The 27,838-nt window shown below is 41.2% G+C and overlaps 2 protein-coding genes across 2 annotated transcripts in view; both read right to left on the reverse strand.

Annotated features, from left to right (window-relative positions):
* Positions 1 to 21,284, reverse strand: part of LOC121307080 (nucleus accumbens-associated protein 2-like) — a 48,840-nt gene extending 27,556 nt beyond the window's left edge. Inside the window, exon 1 of the mRNA XM_041239194.1 lies at positions 21,139 to 21,284. The gene's annotated coding sequence lies outside the window, so the exon portion shown is untranslated. The remainder of the gene's footprint in view (positions 1 to 21,138) is intronic.
* A 3,320-nt stretch (positions 21,285 to 24,604) lies between these two features.
* On the reverse strand, positions 24,605 to 26,901 carry LOC121307050 (transmembrane protein 250-like). Its single transcript, XM_041239135.1, has 3 exons — positions 26,678 to 26,901; positions 26,319 to 26,398; positions 24,605 to 25,452 (listed from the first exon to the last, which is right to left on the reverse strand). The coding sequence occupies exon 3, from the start codon at positions 25,282 to 25,284 to the stop codon at positions 24,865 to 24,867; it is 420 nt and encodes a 139-aa protein (XP_041095069.1). The 5' UTR covers positions 25,285 to 25,452; positions 26,319 to 26,398; positions 26,678 to 26,901; the 3' UTR covers positions 24,605 to 24,864.
* Positions 26,902 to 27,838: the final 937 nt, after the last annotated feature.

Raw genomic sequence — 27,838 nt, forward strand, 5'->3', positions numbered from 1 at the left:
GGATATGCAACAGAAAAACTGGTTAGTTTGGGATTGAACACTGACAGCGTAAAGTGGGCCACATCCTTAGTAAGTAGTAAAATAGTGTGGTCGGGGGTTCCCTCTGATTCACTCTGCGAGAACCCCCTAGAGCGTGGACGAGGAATCATAGTGACCTGAGGTCAGGGGGAGTGAATCCGCATTTACCCTCCCAAAAGGATGAACCCCTGGCTCCCCGCAGAGACCCACACCGTGAAACAGACAATATAACTGCGCCAATGCACAACATAAATGAGTAGCTGAGAAGTGTCACGAAAAGAAAGGACACACAAGACAAACTAGAAGGGTTAGTTAGTGTTAGTCGTTATGCGATTACCTGCTGCTCAGTGGAGAGGAAAAAAAACCTTCTACTAGGGGAAAACCTCTGATGGTCCTGGCGGACAGGTAGCCCCCACTCCAGGCATGCTAGCCAGTCTTTGGTGAGCTGCTGTTATGTCTCTATCTGATGAACGGATCTAAGAGTTGACTGAGCAAGATGCATTGATAAATAGCAGGTCTGATGGAAGGAAGGGTTGTTTACGGGAAAAGGTACCTTGCCATGGAGGTGTAGGGGCATATTGGAGAGTCGACCTTTGACAGCTGGATGGAACGGCCTTGATGGAGGTGATCGGTTTTGGAGGTCCGGAGCCAAATGAGGACGTGCGAGTCCGGAAACCGAAGAAGGTCGCGAGAACTAATGTTAGATGTGGGAAAGCTGGAAATTGATGGGACTGTAAATTCTGTGCATCTTACGAAGCCGAAGAAAGCAGATAGGCACAGTACTCCCATAACGAGGTCCTCGAAGGGGGGAAAACAGCCTTTCCGAAGAGTCGTAAATATATGTCTGCTGAGATAGGTAGTCAAGGGGACATGACGTGCAGGGGGATTTGAGAATACCTTGAAGTGTTAAGGCAGACTGAGGGTATTGACAAGAGAGTTGGGGAGGGGACTGAATTTAAGCAATTTAAATATTGAATACTGGCGATAAATTATTTCACTGTAGAGGGAGTTACATGGAGAGTCTCTTGCGTGAACGATGGCAAGGCTACGATGTCGTCTTAATTGAAGAGGATAGGTTGGATGTGATTTTGTGCGCAGAACATTGAGAATGTTGTCCAAGCGGTGGTGTGTGATGATCTGGTAGATGGGGCTAGAGCAGCTGTGATGCAACGTCGGGCGGTTTGCTGGAGATTGGAAATATTTGAGGTCAGTCGAACAGGAGCAGATGGTGAGATGGAGTTTCCAGAGGGGATGGGGATGCTTTCAGTCGGTGAAAGCAAGGTATCTGTAGAGATACTATAGAATATGACTAAAAACTACTATAAATACACAATAAACCCTAAATAAAAGTTAATAATCATAAGATTTAAAAGAGCCTTTATAAATATAAAACCAATTCCTAATTTTCAATATCACAGAGCACACCACCCACTTCCTAAAATCAACATGAATTTATCCAAGTCTTTAGTCATTTTATAAAAACAAAAATCAAGTTTAATCGTGGACATTACTAGAGTCCTGAACACTGGACAGCACTCTGTGCGTTTCCATGCTCAACATGGCTCTTCCTACTTTTCAGGAGTCAGCTTGGCCTGCCCCAACAGAATATCTGCCAGTTGGCAACAATACTTATGTTGCTGTCTGTACTGCACCCGAAAGATGAAAACAATGGGAGAGAACTCCAAGGAGAAATCAATGAAGATTCTCTTCAGTGCAGCAAACAACGTCTGTAATCTACGGTAATAAAAGAAAATAATAAAACACTGCCTCTCTCAGTGCAGAAGGGGCAGTGATCTCGCACTTGAGGGTCCAGGATATTCAAAAAGGCATTGGTAGTAATGGTGGCATGGAGGATCCTCTACTGGAGATCCCCTGACCTCTTGGGGAGCGGCAGTTTATACAGGCATCGCCAGGCAGGTCTTATGCTCTCCTCCCCAGTGAGACGCTCTCTCCAAGGGGTGTCAGGGAGAGATTGCTGCTCTGGATAGTGTTAGACTTTTACACAGACTTCATACAACTGTTTTTTATCCACTGTGGAGAGAGAGACTAGACAGGCTGTTAAGGTTCAGTAGGTGGCCTGGTTTATCAGGGTCCTGAGTAACAGAAGGGGATACTAAAAGAGAAGGGAAATTAGTGTCATTGTCTGGCCAACAATGCTCAAGAAACAATTGATTTATTCTCTCTATTGCTGCAAGAGGGAGGGACTCTCTCAAATCTGAAAGAAAACTTGTTAAGACGCTTACAGATCTGAAATTTAGACAAGTAGATAGGATGTCTGCACTTATCCAGCTAAAATTAGTAAAATCAATAAAATCTCTCATCTTTCTTAAGCCTGCTCTAATTAGTAAATAAATAAAACTTTTAGAATTTAAAAGCTCTATTCTAAAACTGGGATTAAACACCAAGGGGTCTTCTAAAAACCAAAACCAATTAAAATCATTAAAATCCCTAGAAATCTTTAAGAACTGCCAAGCACTGAAAACACTCCTATAAAACCGAGGGAGCAGTTAGATCCAAACTTCGTATATGCAAAACAAACAAGTATCTGTCGTACCCAAGTCTCCCCACGCACTGCAGGATTGCTGCTGCAACCAGCATCCTGGGCAGTGGGGGGGTACAGGAACCGCTGGGAGACCTGCAGATGAAACGTTGCAATGTCAATGAGACCCTGCCCCCCTTCCTGTAAGTGCAGGTACAGAATCCCCTTCCTTACCCAGTGCATCCCATGCCAGAAGAACTCCAGCAGCAATTTCCGTATTTCATTAATAAGCATGGGCAGAGAATCGAGACAAGCTAATTTATTGCACAGCACGGAGGCTTCCAGGTTATTAATTACTAGAACTTTTCCTCTGAATGACAACTGTGGCAGGAGCCAGTGCAGGCTTGTAACCTAGCCCTCACCTCTATCATTCCCTCCCAATTTCTTTGGATATCTCCTCGCCCAGGAAGACCCCTAGGATCTTAGGACCCGTGTGGCTCCACTGTAGCCCTACCAGGAGGTCAGGGGGATGAGCATCACCCCAAGAGCCCACTAAATGGGCACTATTTTGATTCCAGTTAATCTTAGCAGAGGAGACTTTCTCAAACAGACGTTGACAGTCACACAGAATCTCCACATCCTGCCTACTGGACACAAACACTGTCAGGTCGTCTGCACAGCAGAGACCTTGACAGCCTGGGAAGGGTTGGCGGGGATCGGGATGCCAGACAACAACTGCCTAATCCTATATAGGAGGGATTCAACTGAAAGGAAGTAGAGCATACCAGACAGGGGACAGCCCTGCCTGATACCTCTCTGTACTGGAATGGGTTCACTCAGGCCACCATTAATCTTCAGTACACTGAAAATGTGACAGTACAACAACTGAACAAACTCTAAGAGCTCTAACACCTTAAACAAATACTGGTGATCGACCTTGTCAAAAGCTTTCTCCTGATCCACATAAATCAGACAAGATCTAAAGTCGAAAAGCTTGGAGGCTGCCAAAAGGTCTCAAATTAAGTAAATATTGTCAAAAATTGTCCTACCAGGAACACAATAAATTTGATCTGACTGGACCGCCGACTCCATGATTTTCTTCAAACAGTTCGCCAGGGCTTTCGACAGAATCTTATAATCGAGACAGAGGATGGACACTGGTCTCCAGTTCTTCAAGTAGCTCAGTTCTCCTCAGTTCTCCATCACCGCCTGCCGACAGCTCAGAGACAGCAACCCCTCCTTGATGCTCTCCAGCAGCACCATGTAGAGCTCCCACCCCAGCAGAGACCAGAACTCTTTGTAAAACTCCACGGTGATCCCATCTATACCCAGCGCTCTACCATTTTTGATTTACTGCATTACATCAGTGAGCTCTTTATATGTAACAGGGGTTCCAGGTCTTTTGCCTCCTCCTGTGGAATCTGTGGGAGATCACGCAGGAACAGCTGGATGTCTTGTGTGTTTCTCTCAGCTTCTGCTGCGAATAAGCTTTTATAAAAACTTGTAGCAAACCTACAGATCTCCACTGGGTCCTCCAGCACCTGACCAGCGGGAGTTTTCAAACAGTGAATCACCCTGCTCTTCGCCGCTTTCTTCTCCAACCCAAAGAAGAACTTTGTTGGCTTATCCACCTCTGTCAAACCCTGGAACCGGGCGCGGACCAGTGCTCCTTGTACCTTCACGACCAGTAGGTCAACCAATGACTGTTTTTTTAAATTTCAGGGCTTCTAACAGCCTGCTATTTGGTTGAGACCCAAGATCTTTATAATGCCCCAGAATCTCCACTTCCAGCTTCTCCATAGCGTTATTCAAGCTGCCTGTAGCATTCTCAGTGTACTGCTGACAAAAGATCTTTATTTGGATCTTGCCTATGTCCCACCACTGCCTCAGGGATTTAAAACATGATTTTATTTTTCTCCACTCAATCCAGAAATATTTAAAACAATCTTTAAAATACCCATCCAGTAATAATTTATTATTAAAAGTGCCAATTTTTACTATGCATTTTTACAGAAGGAAGGAATAAGGACAATGTAATGAGGCAATGGTCGGACAGGTCACTGGGGGAGATAAAACAGCCTTTAATCAAATTTAAATGATGTCTGGAAGTATAAAATCTATCCAGCCTCAATACAGAGAGACATGGGAGGTGGAGTTGAAACGCCAGCACAGGCGTGCAGGATTTATTAACACAAAGTAAATAAACAGGTCATGCAACGCCACCAACGATGGTGGCGCACAGAGGACACATACAGCAGGTGGTACAAAAACTACAACTACAAGGTGCCACACAGGGCAAGCACCAGCCTTATATATGAGGCGTCCCGCTCCAGGAATCGGCTACACTGCGTAACCCTCGCTATACACTACTTGGGATCACTATCCCCTAAACTGACCAACTTATGAGCCGGTATTCTTACGATGACGATTCTTACGGCCTTGGCTGGGCATTGCCTTCACAAGCACCGCTTGCAGTTTCAGGGATGCTTAGCTGTCGTTCCTACAGAGCGGACGCCCTGCTCCTGAGTGTATGCAGCTCCCCTCTGTACCATGGCGCTGCAGTCGCCCTGAGCCATCTCCACCGGATGTTTTTAAACTGACAGACATTCGGTCAAGACACGTTGCTGATAGAGGACCGGCACAGCCAATCATCCACTGGCCATCCTCACAACCAAACCTAGCAGGCAGCAATGTCTCAAACGACTGCCCTTCTGTAAACAACCAATTAGTCAAACAAATAAACTCCAAAATATAACACACAATAAACCCACTTCCCCATATAAATTACACCAACACTAATTTCGACATGTGCACAGCAATCGCCCTGCTACAGTCACCAACATGTTTTTGTCATAGATATCAGGCTTTGAAGGCGACGGCAATGTTGAATAATTCATGCCACAAAAGGGTTCATTTATACCAAGGAGTAGTGGTGTGATTTTGTCATGGTGGTCATGGAACCCGTGAATTTTGACAAAAACAATTTGAGAGAGATTTGCACTTCAGGTTAGACTGCTGGCAGTTTACCACTCCGGTTCACTAGCGCTCGCCGGGCTCACAGCGAACGAGGTTACAGAAACGTGGTTATCTGAGAGTGATGGGGACGAATATAATATTTGTGGGTATACACTGTATAGGAAAGACAGGCAGGACAGAAGAGGAGGAGGGGTAGCGCTATACATAAGAAACAGTCTTGAAGCCCAGGTGTTAAACCTGGGCAAAGAAAATAAAACCGAATCAATATGGGTCAGAATAACAGACAAAAATTCAAAAGGCATAATAATAGGAGCATGCTATAGACCGCCAGATTCAGACGGTGAGCACAATAATCTGTTATACAATGACATTAGAAATGTGTGTAGCAAAGGAGAAGCCATACTAATGGGGGATTTCAACTTCCCCCAAATAAAATGGGAAAACCCGGTGGGTAGCGCGAAGGATGAAATAGAAATGGTGGAAATGACAAATGACTGCTTCCTAACACAATTTGTGAAGGCACCCACTAGAGGGGAGGCATGCCTTGATTTAGTCTTTTCAAATAACGAAGATAGAATAACTAAAACAGAGGTCAGAGAACCACTGGCAAACTCAGACCACAACATGGTCTCATTTGAAGTGTCTTTTAAATCCACAAAAGTAAAGACTATAGCTAAGGTTTACAATTTTAGAAAAGCAAACTATGAAGGTATGAAACAGAGACTAACAGAAGTAGATTGGAGTAAAATAGAGAAAACACCCACAGAAGAAGGATGGTTGTTCTTCAAAAATGTAGTACTAGAGGCGCAAAACAATTATATCCCTAAAGTAGACAAATCTAAATGTAAAACTAAATTGCCAAAATGGTTTAATAGATCAATTAAAAAAAATATTCAGCGAAAAAAGGCACTTTACAGAGCATTAAAAAAGGACCAAAAAGAAAGTATGCAGAAAGAGTACACGGAACTGCAAACGCAAGTCAAAAAGGAAGTTAGAAAGGCCAAGAGAGAAATAGAAATGAACATTGCTAAGGGAGCTAAAACCAATTCCAAAATGTTTTTCCAATATTACAACAGCAAGAGAACATTCAAAGAGGAGATTAAATGTTTAAGAGATACAAATGGCAAAATCGTAGAGGAAGAAAAAAAAAATAGCAAATATGTTAAATGATTACTTTTCACAAGTTTTTACAAAGGAAGATACTGACAACATGCCCCACATGTCATCCAGTTCCTATCCAGTTTTAAATAACTTTAGCATAACTGAGGCAGAAGTGTTAAAGGGACTAGGAGCTCTTAAAATAAACAAATCCCCTGGGCCGGATGAGATCCTCCCAGTAGTACTCAAAGAAATGAAAGAAGTAATTTACAAACCGCTAACCAAGATCATGCAGCAGTCTCTTGACACAGGGGTGGTACCGACAGACTGGAAAATTGCAAACGTAATACCGATCCACAAAAAGGGAAACAAAACTGAACCAGGTAACTACAGACCAGTAAGCCTGACTTCTATTATATGCAAACTTATGGAAACTATAATAAGATCCAAAATGGAAAATTACCTATATGGTAACAGGGTCCTGGGAGACAGTCAACATGGTTTTAGGAAAGGGAGATCGTGCCTAACTAACTTGCTTGATTTTTTTGAGGATGCAACATCGATAATGGATAATTGCAAAGCATATGACATGGTTTATTTAGATTTCCAGAAAGCTTTTGACAAAGTCCCGCACAAAAGATTAATTCTCAAACTGAACGCAGTTGGGATTCAAGGAAACACATGTACATGGATTAGGGAGTGGTTAACATGTAGAAAACAGAAAGTACTGATTAGAGGAAAAACCTCAGAATGGAGTGTGGTAACCAGCGGTGTACCACAGGGATCAGTATTAGGTCCTCTGCTATTCCTAATCTACATTAATGATTTAGATTCTGGTATAGTAAGCAAACTTGTTAAATTTGCAGACGACACAAAAATAGGAGGAGTGGCAAACACTGTTGCAGCAGCAAAGGTCATTCAAAATGATCTAGACAAGATTCAGAACTGGGCAGACACATGGCAAATGACATTTAATAGAGAAAAGTGTAAGGTACTGCACGCAGGAAATAAAAATGTACATTATAAATATCATATGGGAGATACTGAAATTGGAGAAGGAATCTATGAAAAAGACCTAGGAGTTTTTGTTGACTCAGAAATGTCTTCATCTAGACAATGTGGGGAAGCTATAAAAAAGGCTAACAAGATGCTCGGATACATTGTGAAAAGTGTTGAATTTAAATCAAGGGAAGTAATGTTAAAACTGTACAATGCACTAGTAAGACCTCATCTTGAATATTGTGTGCAGTTCTGGTCACCTCGCTATAAAAAAGATATTGCTGCTCTAGAAAGAGTGCAAAGAAGAGCGACCAGAATTATTCCGGGCTTAAAAGGCATGTCATATGCAGACAGGCTAAAAGAATTGAATCTGTTCAGTCTTGAACAAAGAAGACTACGTGGCGACCTAATTCAAGCATTCCAAATTCTAAAAGGTATTGACAGTGTCGACCCAAGGGACTTTTTCAGCCTGAAAAAAGAAACAAGGACCAGGGGTCACAAATGGAGTTTAGAAAAAGGGGCATTCAGAACAGAAAATAGGAGACACTTTTTTACACAGAGAATTGTGAGGGTCTGGAATCAACTCCCCAGTAATGTTGTTGAAGCTGACACCCTGGGATCCTTCAAGAAGCTGCTTGATGAGATTTTGGGATCAATAAGCTACTAACAACCAAACGAGCAAGATGGGCCGAATGGCCTCCTCTCGTTTGTAAACTTTCTTATGTTCTTATGTTCTTATGTTCTTACCACCCCGGTTCACTAGCGCTCGCCGGGCTCGCAGCGAACGAGGTTACCACCCCGGTTCACTAGCGCTCGCCGGGCTCACAGCGAACGAGGTTACCACCCTGGTTCACTAGCGCTCGCAGAGAACGAGGTTACCACTCCGATTCACTAGCGCTCGCCGGGCTCACAGCGAACAAGGTTACCACCCCGGTTCACTAGCGCTCGCCGGGCTCACAGCTAACGAGGTTACCACCCCGGTTCACTAGCACTCGCTGAACTCAGCTCTGCTTTGGTTCTGGCTGTTCGCAGTCCTTCCCGCAGTGTTTTGTTGCCACCGTGGTCTCTGCTTGCAGTGCCACTGTGAAGACTTTCAGGGCTATGATAGTAGCCTTTCCTAAGCCTTAGGGCTGTGCTGGTTTGACTGAAGCTATATAGAGGGGCACCCCTATATATTGCTTCTGCAGTAACTGTGGGTCGCACAACAAACAGCAAACAAGTACCATACTGGGGTGCCACTGAACCGTACCGTACCATGGGTACCACCACTAAGTGTACCTCCGAACCATACCATAGTTACTGTACCGGGTGTACCACAAAACATTGTGCCACTGAACTGCAACAAGGGTATGGTACAGTACCAGACTAGTGCTCAGGCACTGTGCGGCTGCTGAACTGATCAGTTTATCTCTGTTTATATTACCATCTGCTCAGTTCACCACCATTCAGACTCGGATTCAAAATTGGTACTGTGGTACAAACAGCGATATCATCCCAGGTCCAGGACCAGCGGACCCGGTTCGAGTCTCATGCTGTTTTTATTTATTTACAGTACTTTTGCCTGCAGCATTGCTGTGTGTGGTGTCTGAGACAGCGACTTTGAGGGGGGCGCAGGGGACGTGTAACCCCCATTGAGCACTAATGTACCTACCTGGTGCTACAGGCACCGAATTGGTACCAAACAGTAACTGTACATTCTTACTGTACATTGCTGCTATTTGCATAATGCCTTTATCAAACCGCTTTTCTGCGAGTTTTGTGCGCGTTTCTCCAGCGTATGCATGAGTGCTTTACAGAGCGCTCTGCGTGCCTAGGAGCTGGCGTTCCTATCCAAGGACGTGGAGTCAGGTAGCACATCCCCTGTAACAGCAGAGCTTATGCCGTTGATCAAGAGGGCCACTGCGGTCTTGCAAGTGCCCTGGTCTACAGAGTGTCTGCTCGGTTCCATTACTGTACAGTGGTGTTGCTGCTTGAGTAGACAAAACGACCCTGTACTGTTCTGGTACAGTCCCAATTCTGACCTGCTACCAACCGGGGTGAGCAGCGGCCTTAGGGGCTAGCCTTATGGCATTCCAGTTGGTCTGCTATACTGCCTTGTGACAGCTTTGGTATTTGTACCCATGAGGTAATGTAACATTAGGTTATTATCATAACTCTGGTTCCCTGAAATAGAAACGTAGCCATTAACCTTCAAGGTCGCTGCGTCCTTGAGCTCTGTCTATTCAGGTTACAGGGTCTTTAGGAGATAAATACCTATGAGGTAATGGTTACATTTCTATTTCAGGGAACCAGGGTTATGATAATAACCCAACGTTAGCAAACGTCAAATAAAGGGGAATACTTTAATAAACGGTGAAAAAGTGGCAAAATTAAGTTCTAAGCAACTGGCAGAGCAATATCCCCCCAAGGAAAAAAAAAAATCAAAGCTGAGGGAGCAGTACAATGAAAAACAAACTTCAAATTAACCGAAGCCTTTTGTGCATAAACAGACCTCTGCATACCCATAATGCAAAGCCTAAATGCAGACTGATCTTTCTAATCTTTTAATGTACATCTTGTAATGCCAAAACCACAGCTGTGTTTAAATAGACATGAATGAAAAGGATATTGTAAAACTCTCAATCTACAACAAGAACATTTATTTAAAAAAAAAATTAAAATTTCAGTGTTTGCATTACATTAACACACCCCCCCCCCCCCCCCCACACACACACACACATCGAACAAGGTATGCATGTTAATTGAAAAGTAAGCATATTCCTGTTACAATTGTTTTTTAAAAAGGTACTGTTAAAATTAAAGAATCTATGTTTATTTTTTAACTAGAAGCGTGTGTTAAAAGAAAACACATTAGATACATGTCAAATACATTAAATATATGACTTTGCACAAATACTAAATTACATGAATAAATAAACTTAAGTTCAAATCTTTGTTGCCGTGTCTATTTTTAGCTGCAAAATCACATCCCTACCAACAATCAAATCTGACCAGGAGAATCATAGAATACAGCTGTGCACCTGCTATGAAGCCAATATCTCAAAATGTCATCATCCAGAACACAAAGACGCCACAAAAAAAAAAAAAAAAAAAAAACAACCTTTAAATAACTCTCAAGATTTATTAATAGGTTCAATTACAGCCTATCCCTCATGACGAGTTATTTGGCAACAAGATAAGAATGATGTTCATATAATGGCACACCTGGCATGTTTGAAGCCTGAGGCTGGAGGCTATGGCTCCCCAGCTGTGGCATTATGTGCCACTCCCTGAAAGCCCAGGACAGACAGGCATGGCGCGGCACTGCTGGGCATTTTCACAGCGTGGTACTGCTAGTCTGCACCCCGACACATAGGAGAAGTGTCAGCACCACACCGTAGGCTATGTACTCAAATATAATTTACATATATGAGCAAAAGTTTTGCATCACCCAGTAGAATATTAGGATGCAGACAAAAAAAACCCACTATAAAACATAATTTCATGCAATCTAAGAAACTACAAAATGGTATCTGAGCTTAGCAAAGAAACATACAATACATTGCTGACAGCAAGTAGCCTACTACTAGTGTTAAAAAATATATCCTTTTACAGTCAGTTATTTAGTAAAAATAGCAGTGAACTACATAAAAAAGGCAGGTAGGATGTCCTTGTATGAAATATGGGATTGATCAAGCACTTCATGGTGCCTGGACACCTCCTGGCACGTGTTGTCAACAGAAAAAAAAACTGCTCTGGATTCGGGTTGAGTGGCACCGTGGCACTAACGGTACTGTCCCGCGCTGACCTGTCCGACACCATATGAAAGCAACTGCAGCGACACAGGCAGCAAATAGCCTTGCATGCCGTGCCTTTATGCACACAATCAAGTTCTTTATGTGATTAAAAAACGCCCTTCCTGCAAGTAGAAATTAAACAGCTGTCTATTTCTCCATTATGAATTTCACGGAACTAGAAACAGTTGGTAACCAATGAGGTATGAAGAGATAGACAACTGTGCGTTTTAGGCTCTGAAGGGCACAGCTACTGACAATCAAGCATTCAGTTTTTATAATAAATCACAGTCGCAAAAACAGAAACTCTGTTTTTGTGTTACTGCACTGTGTTTTCACAGTGTTTGGGAACATTAACATGAGAAGCACAGTCAGCCTTTTCTAACACTACTGTAACCCCCCTCCCTCCTCTTGGCTCGGCTCTGCACGCTGACATGAAAGCAGTGCCATTCATCAACTCCTTTCTTAAAATGAAGCCCTTGTTTGAGCAGAAAAGGCTTCCTGGCAGTGAGTCCAAAACCAAGTACCTTGCACTTGCACAGGAAATGAAGAAATCACAAGGCATAGCTCAGGAATGAAGGCATTGTACTTAGTCACATACCAGACTTCATGAACAGCAGACAGGAACATATTAGTCAACTCACAGGTCATGTGGAATAGAGCAGAGTACAGACCAGTCACAGGTCGCTCTAATAATGCACACCTCAGCTATTCTTCTAAATATAGTTCCCATGGTATTGTACCAAATGGCTAGCCATTTACACACATACTGCACTCAGACTGAAGTGAGGGTCGTATTGTACTAACTGACTCGCCACTGACACACACACACACTGCACTGAGGGGGAAGCGAGGGACACACACAATAACAAACTGGAAACCAACTGGACAACAGGTCAAACTTTGAAATCTTCAAAGAAACGCTGGTTGGTATTGTTTAGCCCTAGACATAAAAGCTAAGACCTCACCACCCAACGTGTGAGTTCCCTTTAAAGTTTTAGTATGACCCTCAGAAGACTAACGTCAGATGAATATTGTCTGTCTCGCAGATCATTTTGTTATGCAAAGCATGCCTGCCTAGCACTAGGCAAATTGACAACCAGCTCTCCTGTTTGTGTTAGGGATCTGGCTTGGTGACACAATTTAAACGGTGGAGTTTATAGAAAGCGGTAGTGTGGCTTAGTGGTTAGATAGGAGGATTGAGAAAGCGTTTATAGCAGAGTGCTGGAAATGAAGTATAGCTTTGGAATCTTCTATCACTGTTGAGATTGTGATTTCACAATTATGCCTTAGAAACGACTGCAGTTGGTAATCAGTTATGATTATAATCAGTAATCTTATGAGAAAGGCAACTTTGCAGTTAGAAACGATGACACACACAATAGGGTGTTCAAATACGGGCCAGTATCTGCATGCCTAGGGATGCTTTCATTAATTTACATGTTTTGCATAAATGTGGCAAAGAGCTGAACATTCAGACTTTACCGAACACCCTGCCAAGAAACACATTAAATTACCTTTGCTGTGTCTCATGTTGGCCATATCGCAGCGATATATTTTTAAAACACATTGCAGACTCTTTTTACATTTTAATCACACAAATTGGTCATAAATCAACCGAGCAATGCAGCTCTCAATATTTACTCAGGAACGTTTGCCAGGAGAGAAAGAACATGTCTAGAAATCAGTGTATCCAGATCAGCTCCCCTGCAGCAATGCTGGCTTTCTGTTCCCTCAATACATCACTCACTTCAATGAGAGCGTCCGTTATAGAAAACATGGAATAGAGCAAAGGTAATGGAACCTGTTTCTTGTTGGCATTGCAGGGGGTTCTGTAACTCTTAAACAAGCCCTGCCTTTGTTTAAGAAATCCAATTGTATTTCAGAACAGATCTATGGTTCATTTGTTATCCCTGTACCCCACTGGGATAAGCCATACAATCTTTCTGAGCATTTAACTGTACTGGTGAGGTTCCCTGAATTGTATCAACCCCCTGTTTGCAGGTAATCTCTGGATAACCAAGGACAGGTGATGCAAACCTGGGTGATTCCACCGAGCTGTAAAATGATCAAATCATCTCCATTTCTGCTTTATAATGGGTGAGCGAGAGATTAACAGCATGCTTACTACTTGCTGGGCTTTGATACTACACTTCAGTTATTATACTACTTTAGAAAAAATTATGTGCTACTCTTTCAGTGTACTACATTCTATTTTAAAAACAATACAAAACACCATTGGAAACACACACAAATGAACACTGCATGGCAAACATACCAAGGTGTGCCTGCAATTGATTGACTAAAATAACAGCTATTGTACAAAATGTGTTAATTAGTCAACAGACATTTTAAAAATATTTTTGTGAAACAGATGTAGCATAAGCACAGACACAGTCAACAAATCAAAATACCAACTTAATCCTTGTGGTGGTCATTAAAACAAAACAAAATGATTATTTAAATGCACTCGTATTGTATATGCAAACTGGCCCCTTTCTCTGAAGAAATAACATGGTAACCCATTCCAGGTATTCACTCCTCCCAAGTCTGTGTCCACTGAATCTCTAGTACTGGTCTCTGTGCTAATCCAGGATTTAACACTCTGTTTAGTTTTCTAATATAAAAGACTCTGTAAAGATGTTACTAGCCCAATGCATTTTGAGTATTTCAAAATTATTTTGGATGCTGTCACCACAAGTCATCCGGCAGAAACTGGCGTCAAAGAAAATGTCAAACTGAATGCAATTGAGTGAGCCCTAGACAAATTCTGATGCAGAATAACGTGTTTAATGAAAGCATGGGAAATTAATTATTAAAGCTGGAATTGGAAAAATCTATTTTTCAACAAAGTCACATGTTTATTTTTCTTTTTCACATATCAGAAACAGAAAAGGGGCCCATTGTAACAGAGAGGGAATCCTTTTCTAAACTCGTTATGCTTTGGATCTAAACTGAATCAATATCCAGTTTACCAAAGGCCGACCCCTAGCTCTGTTTACAGCCAGTGTCAGCTTTCTTTATTTTCTTATTGTCATTTTAATTAACACTTTTGGGTAATTTTGTAGCCCATGCACCCCTTGCTGCTGACGAAAGATAAAAAAAAAAAAAAAAAAAATAAAAGGACTTTTTGGGTTGTATTGTTAGCATTATTTATATGTAATAATGCTTAGACAGTAATAAACCTGCTTATTAAACATTCAACAAAAATGTTACTTTTCCAACTAATGGATTTGCTTCTAAAATTGTGATGAGCTGAAAGAAATGATTAGCATGCTCAGAGATTTTCTGTTTACAGTTGAGAGGGGGGCAGAAGTTGCATACTTCTCTTGGTCAAAAGTATTTACGTTGCCATTATATTATATATAAAAAGAAATCATGGAATAGTTTTGTTTAACAAAATTTAAGCTAAATTTTTTACTCAAAGTAGCCACCTTTTTCAGATACAACAGCCGAACACACTCGTGGCATTCTTTCTACAATGGAAATCAAATATTGTTCGGAAAGTTCTTCCCTACATTGTTGCAGAAGTTCCCACAAATGTGTTGCACTTGTAGGTTGCTTTGCTTTCATCCTTCTGTCCAGTTCATCCCAAACCAGCTCGATGGGGTTTAAGTCTGGAGATTCCATGATTTGAAGCCTACCCTCTTGTTCTTTTTTTTCTAAGGTAGTTCTGACATAGCCTGGAGGTATGTTTTGGGTCATTATCTTGCTGTAGGATGAAACCCTGACCAACTAGGCGTATATCAGAGTATATCATGCTGTCGTAGCTGTTTTGGTTCAGGGTGCCACTCACTCTGTGCAAGTCGCCGACTCTGGATCCAGCAAAAGAGCCCCAGACCATCATGCTTCCTCCTCCATGTTTGAAGTTGGTGTCACACACCGAGGAACCATTCTTTCACCTACTTGATGGCGTACCAAAACCCTGCGTGATGAACCGAAGATTTCAAATTTTGATTCATCGGTCCATAAGACCTTCTTCCAGTCTTCAGTAGTCCACTGGCGGTGCTCATGGCCCAGGCAAGCCTCTTTCTCTTATTTTGCCATCTTAGCAATGGCCTTCTTACTGCCACTCGACCTGTCAAACCTGCAGCTCGAAGTCTTCTCTTCACAGTTGAAACCGAGACTTGCTTACTTCGACCAGAGTTAAGCTGTGTTTGAAGCTGTTGTCCTGTGAGCCGCCTATCACGCAAGCTGTTGACTCTCAGAAACTTGTCTTCTGATTCTGTTGTGGCTTTGGGTCTGCCAGACCTCTTCCTGTCAGAGTTTCCTCCAGTTTCCAAGTGCCTTTTGATGGTGTAGGAAACTGTACTCACTGACACCTTGGCTTTCTTTGCAATTTCTCTAAAGGAAAGACCTACATTTTTAAGGGTTATAATGGCCTGTCTGTCTTCCTTTCTTAATTGCCTTTTTCTCGCCATTATGATAGCAATACACTACTTCTTGCAGTACAATACTGTCCAAATAATGCTTAAGAGGGTTTAGTAACACAGTCTGTTCCAACATTGCTTTTATACAGACAGAGGGTTTGTAAGTAATCAACACAAGTTGGGACACCTGTAGGAATTGTTAGCATCAACTTTCAAGGCTTAATTTACTTCCATTGCTGCAGAACAGCTGTAAGTTGTTAACCCATTACTTGTTCCCTGAAAAAGGCCTTTTTGTATAACTCTGAAATGTTAACTATTTTTCAGCTTTTGGTAACCTAAACTTTTTTTTTTAACCTCTGACAGTTTACCGCTTACCTTTGTACCATTTCAGGTTATTCACTGGACTTGAACTGCTTAAATTTCAATGAAAACTGGAAAAATGGGGGTGTTCTAAAACTTTTGACTGGTAGTGTGTGTGTGTATGTATATAATATATATATATATATATATATATATAATATAGATATATAGTATATATAGCTTATATATATATATATATATATATATATGTCAATGGGAAACAGCCATGATCCCCAGTTATTAAGCAATTGTGTATTCAGAAGGCACCAAAAGGTCTAATGTCAGTAGTAAAAACTATCTTGACACAAGTTACTTGAACATTGCCTATGTCAAAAGGTTACAACCAGCTCTTCCAAATCCTTACTACAAATTTGACAGTCTCTAAATGTTTTTTTCATGGCTGCACTTACCAAAATGAAATGCTTGAATGAGAGGAGTGAATTCATCCCATCAGTGATTCCAAGTAGCTGACTGATCTCAAAACCTTGTCAGTTGGGTCTCAAAAGAACCCAGTTCTTCAGCATCATCATCATCCCCTCAACCCTCGGTTTTAATAATCTAAATATTTTAGCCTGCTGGAAGATTCAATAGTCTCACACACACACACACACACACACACACACACACACACACATATACACAGTGCCTTGCAAAAGTATTCAGACCCCTGACCAATTCTCTCATTACATTCAATTACAAATGGCACATTGAAATTTCGTTCTGTTCGATATTTTATCTTAAAACACTTAAACTCAAAATCAATTAAAGGTGACATTGGTTTTATGTTGGGAAATATTTAAGAAAAATAAAAAACTGAAATATCTTGCTTGCATAAGTATTCAACCCCCACACATTAATATTTGGTACAGCCACCTTTCGCTGCAATAACAGCTTTAAGTCTTTTGGGGTAAGTATGTACCAGCTTTGCACACAGTGTCGGAGTGATTTTGGCCCATTCTTCTTGGCAGATTTGCTCCAGGCTGTTCAGGTTGGTTGGACGACGCTTGTGGACCGCAATTTTCAAATAGTGCCACAGATTCTCAACAGGATTGAGATCAGGACTTTGTCTGGGCCACTGTAGGACATTCACCTTTTTGTTCTTGAGCCACTCCAATGTTGCTTTGGCCTTATGCTTGGGATCACTGTCCTGCTGAAAGGTGAATTTCCTCCAAAGCTTCAGTTTTTTAGCAGACTGAAGCAGATTCTCTTGCAGTATTTTCCTGTATTTTGCTCCATCCATTCTTCCTTCAATTGTAACAAGATGTCCAGTCCCTGCTGATGAGACGCATCCCCACAGCATGATGCTGCCACCACCATACTTCACTGTAGGGATGGTGTGTCTTGAGGCATGGGCTGTGTTAGATTTGCGCCACACAGCGCTTTGAGTTTTGGCCAAAAAGCTCTATCTTGGTCTCATCTGACCACAAAACCTTTTCCCACATTGCAGCTGGGTCACTCTCATGCTTTCTGGCAAACTCCAGATGCGCTTTCAGATGGTACTTTTTGAGCAATGGCTTCTTTCTTGCCACCCTCCCATACAGGCCAGTGTTATGCAGAGCTCTTCACATGGTTGACTGGTGCACCATTACTCCACTCCCAGCCACTGAACTCTGTAGCTCCTTCAAAGTGATTGTTGGCCTCTCCGTGGCTTCTCTCACAAGTCTCCTTCTTGTTTAAGCACTGAGTTTTGAGGGACGGCCTTTTCTTGGCAGTGCCTGGGTATGTGATGCAGCTTCCACTTCCTGATTATTGATCCAACTGTGCTCACTGGGATATCCAAACACTTGGATATTATTTTGTACCCTTTCCCTAATCTATGCATTTGTATTACTTTATCTCCAACTTCTGTAGAATGCTCTTTGGTCTTCATTTTCCTTCAGATTCACAGCCTTACCAATGATCCTTCAGCAGTGGGGTTTATATCCAGAAAATGTGACAGCAACTTTAATGGTTCACAGGTGGAGGCCAATGGTAAGGTAATTGTGTCATCGTTTGGGCAATTTCTTTCATCTGTGCAAACTGGGAGCTTCCACAGCACAGGGATTGAATACTTATGCAAAAGCGTTCCACAGGGATGCTGGCCCATGTTGACTCCAATGCTTCCCATAGTTGTGTCAAGTTGGCTGGTAGTGGATCTCTACTCCAAATAGCTCGTTCCATCTCATCCCACAGATGCTCAATTGGATTGAGATCTGGTGACTGGGCAGGCCACTGCAGTAAGCTGAATTCACTGTCATGTTCGTGGAACCATTCCTGGACAATTATAGCCTTGTGGCATGGGGCATGATCCTGCTGAAAAAATCCATTAGCAGATGGATACACTGCTGCCATGAAGGGATGCACCTGATTGGCAATGATGTTCAGATAACCTGTGGCATTCAAACATTGCTCCACTTTTATCAAGGGGCCCAATGTGTGCCATGAAAACACACCCCACACCATCACACCACCACCACCAGCCTGCAATGTTGACACGCGGCATCATTTACGCATGTGGTTTTCTCCATACACTAGTCCTCCCATCAGTGTGAAACAGCAGGAACTGGGATTCATCAGACCAGACAATGTTTTTCCAATCTTCCAGTGTCCAGTGTTTTCGTTGCTTAGCCCACTGCAACCGCAGTTTCTGGTGTTTTGCTGAAAGAAGTGGAACTCTGTTAGGTCGTCGGCTGCTATTACCCCGTTCGTGACAAGGTATGACAAGTTGTGCATTCTTTTATGGATCTTTCGGCACCAATGTTGTACTGGACTGTCAGTTGACTAACTGTAGCCCATCTGTTGCTCTGCACAATTTGTGTCAGTCTCCTTTGGCCTCTTTCATCAATGAGCCATTTTTGACCACTGGCCTGCCGTTGGCTGGATGTCTTTTGGGTGGTGGACCATCCTTGATACACACGGGAAACTGTTGAGCGTGAAAAACCCAACAGTGTTGCAGTTCTTGACACACTCAAACCAGCGCACCTGGCACCTACTACCATACCCCGTTCAAAGGCACTTAAATCTTTTGTCTTGCCCATTTACCCTCTGACTCAATTGTGTCAAGGCTTAAAAATCCTTCTTTAACCTGTCTCCCCTTCATCTACACTGACTGAAGTGGATTTAACAGGTTACCTCAATAAAGGATCATAGCTTTCACCTGGATTCACCTTGTCAGTCTATTTCATGGAAAGAGCAGGTGTTCCTAATGTTTTGTACACTCGGTATGTGTGTGTGTGCGTGTGTGTATATATATATATAATAAAATCATGATACTTACGTATGATGCATTGTAAGATCAAAAAAGTTATTTAATAATGAACCAATTTGTTAAATGACAAAAATGAAATAGAATAGGAAAAGTATGGATACATACCCACTATAAAACACGACTCATTCAAGAATCATTTGGTGAACAACTATGAGCTATATTGGGCTTTGGGTCTTGTATCAAGATACATATGATGCTTAGCTTTATTACGATATGACATATCATGCAAAGAAAGTGATGATGTATCGTCGATACACAATGAATTGTTGACACCTCTATACTTTTCTATAGGAAAACAGAAAAATGGTGTCATCATCCATGTGGAAGATCTTGCCCTTACCCCCCCCCCGCTGTCATCCAATGTGCAGCGTTCCACAGTGACAGTTCTCCAACACTGTGACTCATAGACCTCTAGTGGACCAATCTGCCGGAACTTTCTCTAACAAATTCCTGACTGCCATTACTTATCAGAAACACTTGAACCTGTGAATTCTGTGGCTTGTGTAAAGCTCAGTTCTGACCAGACTCAAAATGCTGCACAGAATAGTACCATGCCCTTGTGCCGTGCTCGTCCCACCCCCCGTGGAATTGTGCTGTATTATTAATAATAATAATAATAATAATAATAATAATACGAATAATAAGAATATTATTATAACAGAAAGCATTGGTCAGGAATACAATATTGGTCTAATAACGTTGATACTGTTTTGGTAGGAGGGAGTGTTTCATATCATAGGGAAGGGTGTTTGGTAGTCTTTAATGAACACCAGGAATGGACTTGACAGAAAGAATCATATTGTTTACTGACAGTAGACAATGGGTCTAAACAGTGCAGAACTTAATACTACAGCACAAATTCATAACCTGACTTTATGATGACCTTAACCCACTATAATTTTTAATATAAGCATTAATACAGAGTTAACAAGCATGGTATTAAAATTCATCACTACTCATAGCATACAGTTGTGTAACGCGTATGAAGCTAATATCTTAGAATTAGGTCTATTATCGGACAGCCCATGCACTATTACCTGTCGTAAAGGCTACCCGGTCTCCTGCTTGAATGGAAGTTTTCTTATTTTAAATGTCATGATACAAGCAGGGGCCCGACATTTAATAAACCCCATAGGACGGCGATTACAGAGGCAGAGAGCTGTGCTGAATGGGTTATTGTATTATCCACACCAATCAATTCAAATGCAGCCCTTAGCTTACATTCATGCTACAGATAAGGGTAACTGCATTACTTCAAAAAGGATGGATACCAAACATGTGGATTTTATATTTTATTTATTAGTTTTAATGATTTACTTATTCCAGAGTGTTTTTTTAATAGGATGTGCAGGCCAGCATCAGCAATGTTTCAATGTCTGGTCAGACCCAATCAGAGACCAGTCCCTGCTGGTAATATTAATAATCTTCTCTCCTCCACTCAAGACCACGCAGGACGGTAAGTGGTAGAAAATTTTGACATGGACATAGCACACTCTTACACTCTCTGAAGAAGGTCTGACATTGAAAAAAATCTGTTTCACCCTTTAATCATAGTCTGTATGTTTTTAATCTACCCAACAACAACTTCAAATGTTTACAACCAACAAAAGATAGCACTTTGATTAACTTACAATTTTAATAATCCTCAATAACACATAGTTTAGCATAATTTCAACATAATTCACAACTATTATTATTATTATTATTATTATTATTATTATTATTAATTATTATAGAGATGTATGTAAAAGAAACAAAAAGCATAGTTCTGCACGTCATCGACATTAGAAACTAAATCAAACAAAAAATGCGTCTTACCCGCAGGGTTCCTTCTGTATAAAGCAAACGATTTGGGATAGGTCAGCGGTGCAGTATTTTCTTGAAACGCAAAGTTTGCAGGGTCTACACTCCAGTACCCAGGCCCCTCTGTCTTGCGTCGCTCTCTCTCTCTCTCTCCGCCTGTCTCTCCCTTTGCAGGAAGTGAGAGCAACTCACATGGACTGCATTTGAACTGCACTCCTCCTGACATCATGGTCCTGGCATTTAAAGGAACAGACTTTCACCGTTGCGCCAGTGCTGACTGACAGTGAGACCGATCATTTGATATATGAATCGCTGTTGACATATAATATGATTAGGACTTGAAGTTGTGGGGTTTTATTTTTGATCACACGACGTCCTTTTTTGAGCCGATTCTGTTTCCTAATTAAACTCAGAAAAAGTTGTTAATTACAAAACAATGCCAGTTGCTTTTACATTCATATCGTGAGCCTGATTCAGTTTTTATTACATTAATTGCTTATCGCTATCCTAATTGCATTCCATTCAAGCAGTCGCCTAGTTTGTCGTTTGTTCATTTAACAGAGTTAATTGTCCTGATATATTTTCTTTACCCAGTACAGAGTGTACACTGATAAAATCCATCCTTGATTTGTAGCAAAGAAAAAAATACATCTTAAACCCAGTTTTTACTTTATTAGAATGCAGAGACATCTTATCAAACACCCTAAATATGAGCTGTGCTGCAGTCTGACATTGTGAAGTATGGTAACCAAAGGGGAAAACCCCTAGATTGCATCAAGCATTTATAATCCCCTGAGCTGGGGGGAGATTTCCTGTGAAGGCAGATGGGTGTTCATCATACTTTACATACTTCCCTCTCCATATATCTGGAAAATTCATCAAATTGTCATGAAACTTGGTATTAACATAATTTCTTCTAAGAGAGTATCAGATTATTGGAATTGTGAGATTTACATTTTACCATCTATCTGGCTAATTGCTTCTCAAATTGTTATTCTATGCTATGCTGTACATAGCATCGGTATTCAACTTGTTTTTGAATTTGCAGCTGTGGCGAGGATACAAGTTACTGACACGACTGTTTTTAAATGTAATTGATATGTGCTTGAAAAACATCTATATCATTGATATGTTCAAAGAATACAGAAGTGTCCCAACTTTAAAGACACTATTAAAGTGAGTCTCTTATTAAAAAGGTCAGAGGGTGTGGCAGTGAAAGGGTTATTTGATACAGCTATGTACCAAACATTAAGACAATAACACAAATCTAAAAAAAAAACACATGGCCTCAATATAACATTGCATGGTCACCCACATATTTAACTTGCCGGGTTAATGTACAAATATGAAGTCACTATCTCAAATGGTTTCTGAGATATAAGGCCTTGATACTGGCGACTACAGCTTTAAAAAACAACTGGCACAAAAGGGTTCATTTTTATTTCATGAGATCCATGATCAAACTTGAGGACTCACAGAATATAGCTGTGCTCCGAGCACGAAGCCACTACCTGAATGAGTTAGGTCTTCATCATCCGGAATCCCAAAGGTCACATGGCCCTACACAGTGAAGGGTGCTGTTAGATTTTAGCAGATTTACAAATTCATACAAGCACCCCCTCAGGGATGTTTATTTAACTGAATAAAACATATGTAACTTACTAAAATGGTATCTCAGTCCCAATGAAAAAAGGGAGGAACAGGCAATGTTACAGCAAAAAGTCATAATTAAACATTGTGATGGCACATCACCAGTTTACACTTTCCCAACCACTGGTTTTCACTGCTGAGCATCCTTTTTAATAAAACAATTCCAAGCACTGGAAAGCTTGTCTCATTTTGAATTTCCCACATTAGATGCCATAGAATCTTTCATCGTGAGACACAGAGAATCGTGAGGGTCTGCAATCAACTCGCCAGTAATGTTGTTGAAGCTGACACCCTGGGATCCTTCAAGAAGCTGCTTGATGAGATTCTGGGATCAATAAGCTACTAACAACCAAACAAGCAAGATGGGCCGAATGGCCTCCTCTCGTTCGTAAACTTTCTTATGTTCTTATGAAAACAAACCAAAAAAAACCAAAGAAAACTGTGTACGATATAAACTTTGTGAAAATGACCCCTGCCAAATAAACAAATAGTAATAAAAGTCATACCTACAACAGGTAGGAGAGACTTGGTATTCATTTAACCAACTTTATATACTTACTGTTTAAAAAGTCATAGAATCCATACATTTAATACAAGTAAAATAAAATGAGGGTGACGTGAATTACTTTAGATTATAATTACATCTCAAGTTTCTGGTGAATTCTTCATAATCCATATGATATCAACAGAAAGATGCAATTATAACCATGTAATTCTCTGCAGCCTATCTATTATTATATATCCATAATACACTATCCTTTCGATAAATGATTGTGCCTTCTGTAGTTGAATTTCCATGTTAGCATAAAAAGTAGAAATATAAAGTATACTGCATTAATCAGTGTTGTTATATCAATAATAGACTGCTCACTGTTTACTGTGGTTGTAATCAGTCACCCTGAAATATTTAGTTGCAATATCAGAAATGTATAAACTAGCTAAACCATGTTTCCCCCCATGGAAGTATTAATGTGGCAATCCACCAAAACAGATGCTGCAAAAAATAAACACTGACAGAACACAGTGGCCTAACTAAGTCCTTGTTTCAGAGCCTGTAGAATCGTAGTTGCAGGGGTTCTTCAGAGCCTGTAGAATCCTAGTGCTGGGGTTCTTCAGAGCCTGTAGAATCCTAGTGCTGGGGTTCTTCAGAGCCTGTAGAATCCTAGTGCTTCAGAGCCTGTAGAATCCTAGTGCTGGGGTTCTTCAGAGCCTGTAGAATCCTAGTGCTGGGGTTCTTCAGAGCCTGTAGAATCCTAGTGCTGGGGTTTTTCAGAGCCTGTAGAATCCTAGTGCTGGGGTTCTTCAGAGCCTGTAGAATCCTAGTGCTGGGGTTCTTCAGAGCCTGTAGAATCCTAGTTGATGGGGTTCTTCAGTCATGGTACAACCATTGAGAATGATTATAAAAATCATTACTGCCAGAAGGAATACATTTTACTAGACGACAACAGTAAGTGAACTTGACCTAAAGAATCATTTAAAGACAAGGCCTTACTCACAATCCGTTAAAGACTGTTTTAGGATTGCTTTTATAAACATTTAGGTTAAAAGTAATTTTGAAAACTGAGAATAAACACAAAAAACTCTCTTAAAACACTTGAAAAAGCTTTTACAAACTGCAAACCTGGAGGTAGATAATCATAGCCAAGTGCAATAGTGTCCACAGTGTACCTAGCACTGAATGGGAGGCTAATTTCAGTCCCTGTTTCGATTCACCTGGAGACTAATTTCAGCACAGAACTGATTTGAACTTCATTCAGCAAATCAGAATTGGGCACGGACTCCATACGGAGCTCAGAGCAGGACTGAAAGAAGGACAGTGAATACCCGTTATAAATTTAAAACATACGTGGCTATATATTTTTAGCATGAACAAAAGTAGACAATAGACAAAAGATAAATGTTTTTTTAATCTGAACTTCACACATGCAACGTTTGTAAGAAATTCTACCACAAATAAATAAATCAAGGTAAGTAATGCTCCCCTACACACACACACACACACACACATATATATATAATGTGTTAAAGAGAAAGAGAGTGAGAGCATCTGTGATGTGCAGTATAAAGCAAATCTGTCAATGTGATGCTCAGCTACATGTCCACAAAGACCATGAAGCACCAGCCCAGACCTCCAACCAGAAGCATGGTGACGTGGATACCATAGATGAAGAGTTCATTGAGAAGGCTGAAGTCCAGTCGGCGACGGCCCAGGAGCAGTAGGACAATGGAGAGCTTGTACTGGCAGCGCAGGAAGACCCTGATGCCTACATATTGCAGGCAGAACAGGGCAGAAAGCGCCACCCACAGGATGGAGGTGAAGAGACTGCAACTGAAGTAGAGGAGGAAACGAATGAAGCCATACATCCAGCGTGACTTCAGGTACAGGTCAAAGTTGTTGTACTTGGTGCGCACAAGCTGAGTGGTGCGCACTGGCCCGCAGGCAGAGTGCAGGCAAGTGGTGTGGGGCCCATGGAACGAGCGCACCCGCCGAGGGATGGGGATCACAGGCATGGGCAAGGACAGTGAGCCCCAGGCTTCATGGAGTCCCTGTAACAATGCCCTTCCTATGGAGCACAGTCCCACATCATCCACCGACACACACCAGGGACCTGCGATCAACTACGATACCAATATCTCCAGCTAGGCCAGCCAGCATTCCGCTAGATCCTGATACGGAGCCTGCAACAGGGAAGATTAAGAATTCCAGTTGATTATTAATAGTATTTGTGCATCCACCACACATCAAAACATCAAAAATAATGACCTGCTGTAACAACACCCTTTTATCAAGGGTGCCTCAAAGAGTTTCTTACTGCACTTTAATATTGATAGTTTAAGTTGGATTTTCTTCCAGGGTTCAGTAGCTTTCTAACAGCTGTTGCTTGGGTACCTCAATGACAAAAAGGCACACGTCAGCAGATTTACATTCAGTACTTCTGATCAGTAAGTGGGTTGCAATGACAAGGCGACACGCTATGCATTTCAAATCAGAACATGTATTTTAAAAATGACAATTATATATTAAAACTAATTTGTACTGTATATAACATACAAATGATATGCATTACTATACAAAATCTGAATTGAACTTCAAGTTTGTAAACCTTTAAGGTGAATGCGATTCTGAATGCTACCTTAAAATTGGATTTATGTTTTGAAACAATAAGGCTACACAAGGTACAGTTACCAATTACAGAGTATCCGAATGCTAAACTGAACCAACTCAAATTAATTAACTGACCCATATCAAATAAATACCACGAAACAAGTACAGATGTGCAGCTGCGACGGTATTTAAATATTAACACTTATTAAAATCAGTATTTGAATACCTTTGTAGATACCTGATCAAACCTGCATTGTACCATTTAGAAATATTGGAATTAGGAGATCGTTTGTGCGACTGCACCGAATGAAGGCAGGTAACAGTCGGCAAGCAAGGTAGTTATTTATATCAAACAGGCCCATGTATTGGGAATATTTTAATACACACGTACCCCTCCCAAGTACACAATGAAGCAGCTTCGATTAAATTAAATACATACCGTTCGGTTTCAGTTAAACACTGATGACATCTGGCCTTGCTGTGGTGGCTTGCAATGCAGCGACTCATTTCAGGCGGTACCTTAGAAATAACAACATACACCACTGATGCCAGGGATGTCAGAATACCACTCTGGATGTTATAGCATAAACCAGAGGCGTACACATGGTATATCCGGTGCTCCAAGTTCAACCCAGGGTTGTGCGGACAGGGCGATAAACACAGGTACAGTCAAAATGAGTAACAAAACAATGATTTAGCAAATCTAAAATACCTTCATGCATACAATTAAACACTCAGTGGGATGCACGTCAAAGATATTTACGTGAAGACATTTTTCTTAAGTAAAATATTACTAACCTGTTTAGTCTTTCACATTATTTCCCTTTCCCTTTTTTTCGGGGGGTTAAAATTTTGAAACCATCACAGATACTGCGTAATCCAATCAATTTAAGGAAGTCAAGTGGGGCATGGTTTTATACCAGCGTGTGTGTAAATCCTGTTCAGTGCTTTTATTATTTACAGTTCAACATTCCCAATGACGAAGCACTTCACGGCTTGTCGCACTTAAACAGCCTCACTCCACCCTACACGGCGTTACTGTGCCAACTACTTCAAAACAAACGAGAGCGAAGGAATGGTGGGAGAGGGGATGAACAAAACCAGTGAAGCCCCGCCCACAAAAGTAAAAGCAGTCGTCTTCAAACATGTCCAACTGTGAGCTAGGCTCTTTTTGAAAGCCTTCTTTCGTTTTTTTTTTTCTACTGCCCATATGTTTTATTGATGTCCTCAGTGTTAAAAACCTGTATACAGTATTTACGTCATTGTCTATAGTCTATCTATACCTGTTAGTGTTTTTATCAAAGTGCTTTTTCTTCCTCCACTTTGGTTCCCCTATACTGCCCCTTAACCCTTCATTTTTTCCCCTTCTCCCGAATCTTATCCCAGGCTGTGCCACAGTTGAGCAGGATTGTTTTGAGGAGCATGACAGAGTCTCAGGCATCTTCCATGGCCACCACACCCCCCAGGACTCAATCCTATTGAGCAAGCTTTGGGACGAACATGAACAACACATTTGTCATCACCATCCTATGCCTAATTCTTTATACCAATTTTGTAAATCATTCATGACTGAAAACACCTTCCCTTAGTGTCTATACCATGTTGTCTCAAGACTTTGATCAGTGTAAATATTGTGAATTTGACAAAAATGAATTGACTGTACCAAGAGTTAAGGGCAGAGCCTTCTCTTTTTATATAGCACCCTCCTCATTAGAATTTGCTGGCATGCTTTACATCACTATGGGCTGTATACTGTGTGTGGTGTACACATGTTTTGTTTAAGTGACTGAATGCATGTCGTAACTTTATGTATGACAAGGTCACTTAAAACATTTTGCATGGTAATTAATATGCTTTACAATACTCTGGGATGTACATTGCTTACCTTTGTTTTACCATTATTTAACTAAGCTCTATGACACTTTCCTATGCTTTACTATGGGAAACTTACACGGGATC

Source organism: Polyodon spathula, chromosome 52, assembly GCF_017654505.1.
Source record: "Polyodon spathula isolate WHYD16114869_AA chromosome 52, ASM1765450v1, whole genome shotgun sequence".
In the NCBI taxonomy this organism is placed as follows: Eukaryota; Metazoa; Chordata; class Actinopteri; order Acipenseriformes; family Polyodontidae; genus Polyodon; species Polyodon spathula.

Excerpts from the sequence above, each read along its gene's own strand:
- LOC121307050 (XM_041239135.1), bottom strand. The coding sequence starts at position 25,284 with ATGCCTGTGATCCCCATCCCTCGGCGGGTGCGCTCGTTCCATGGGCCC.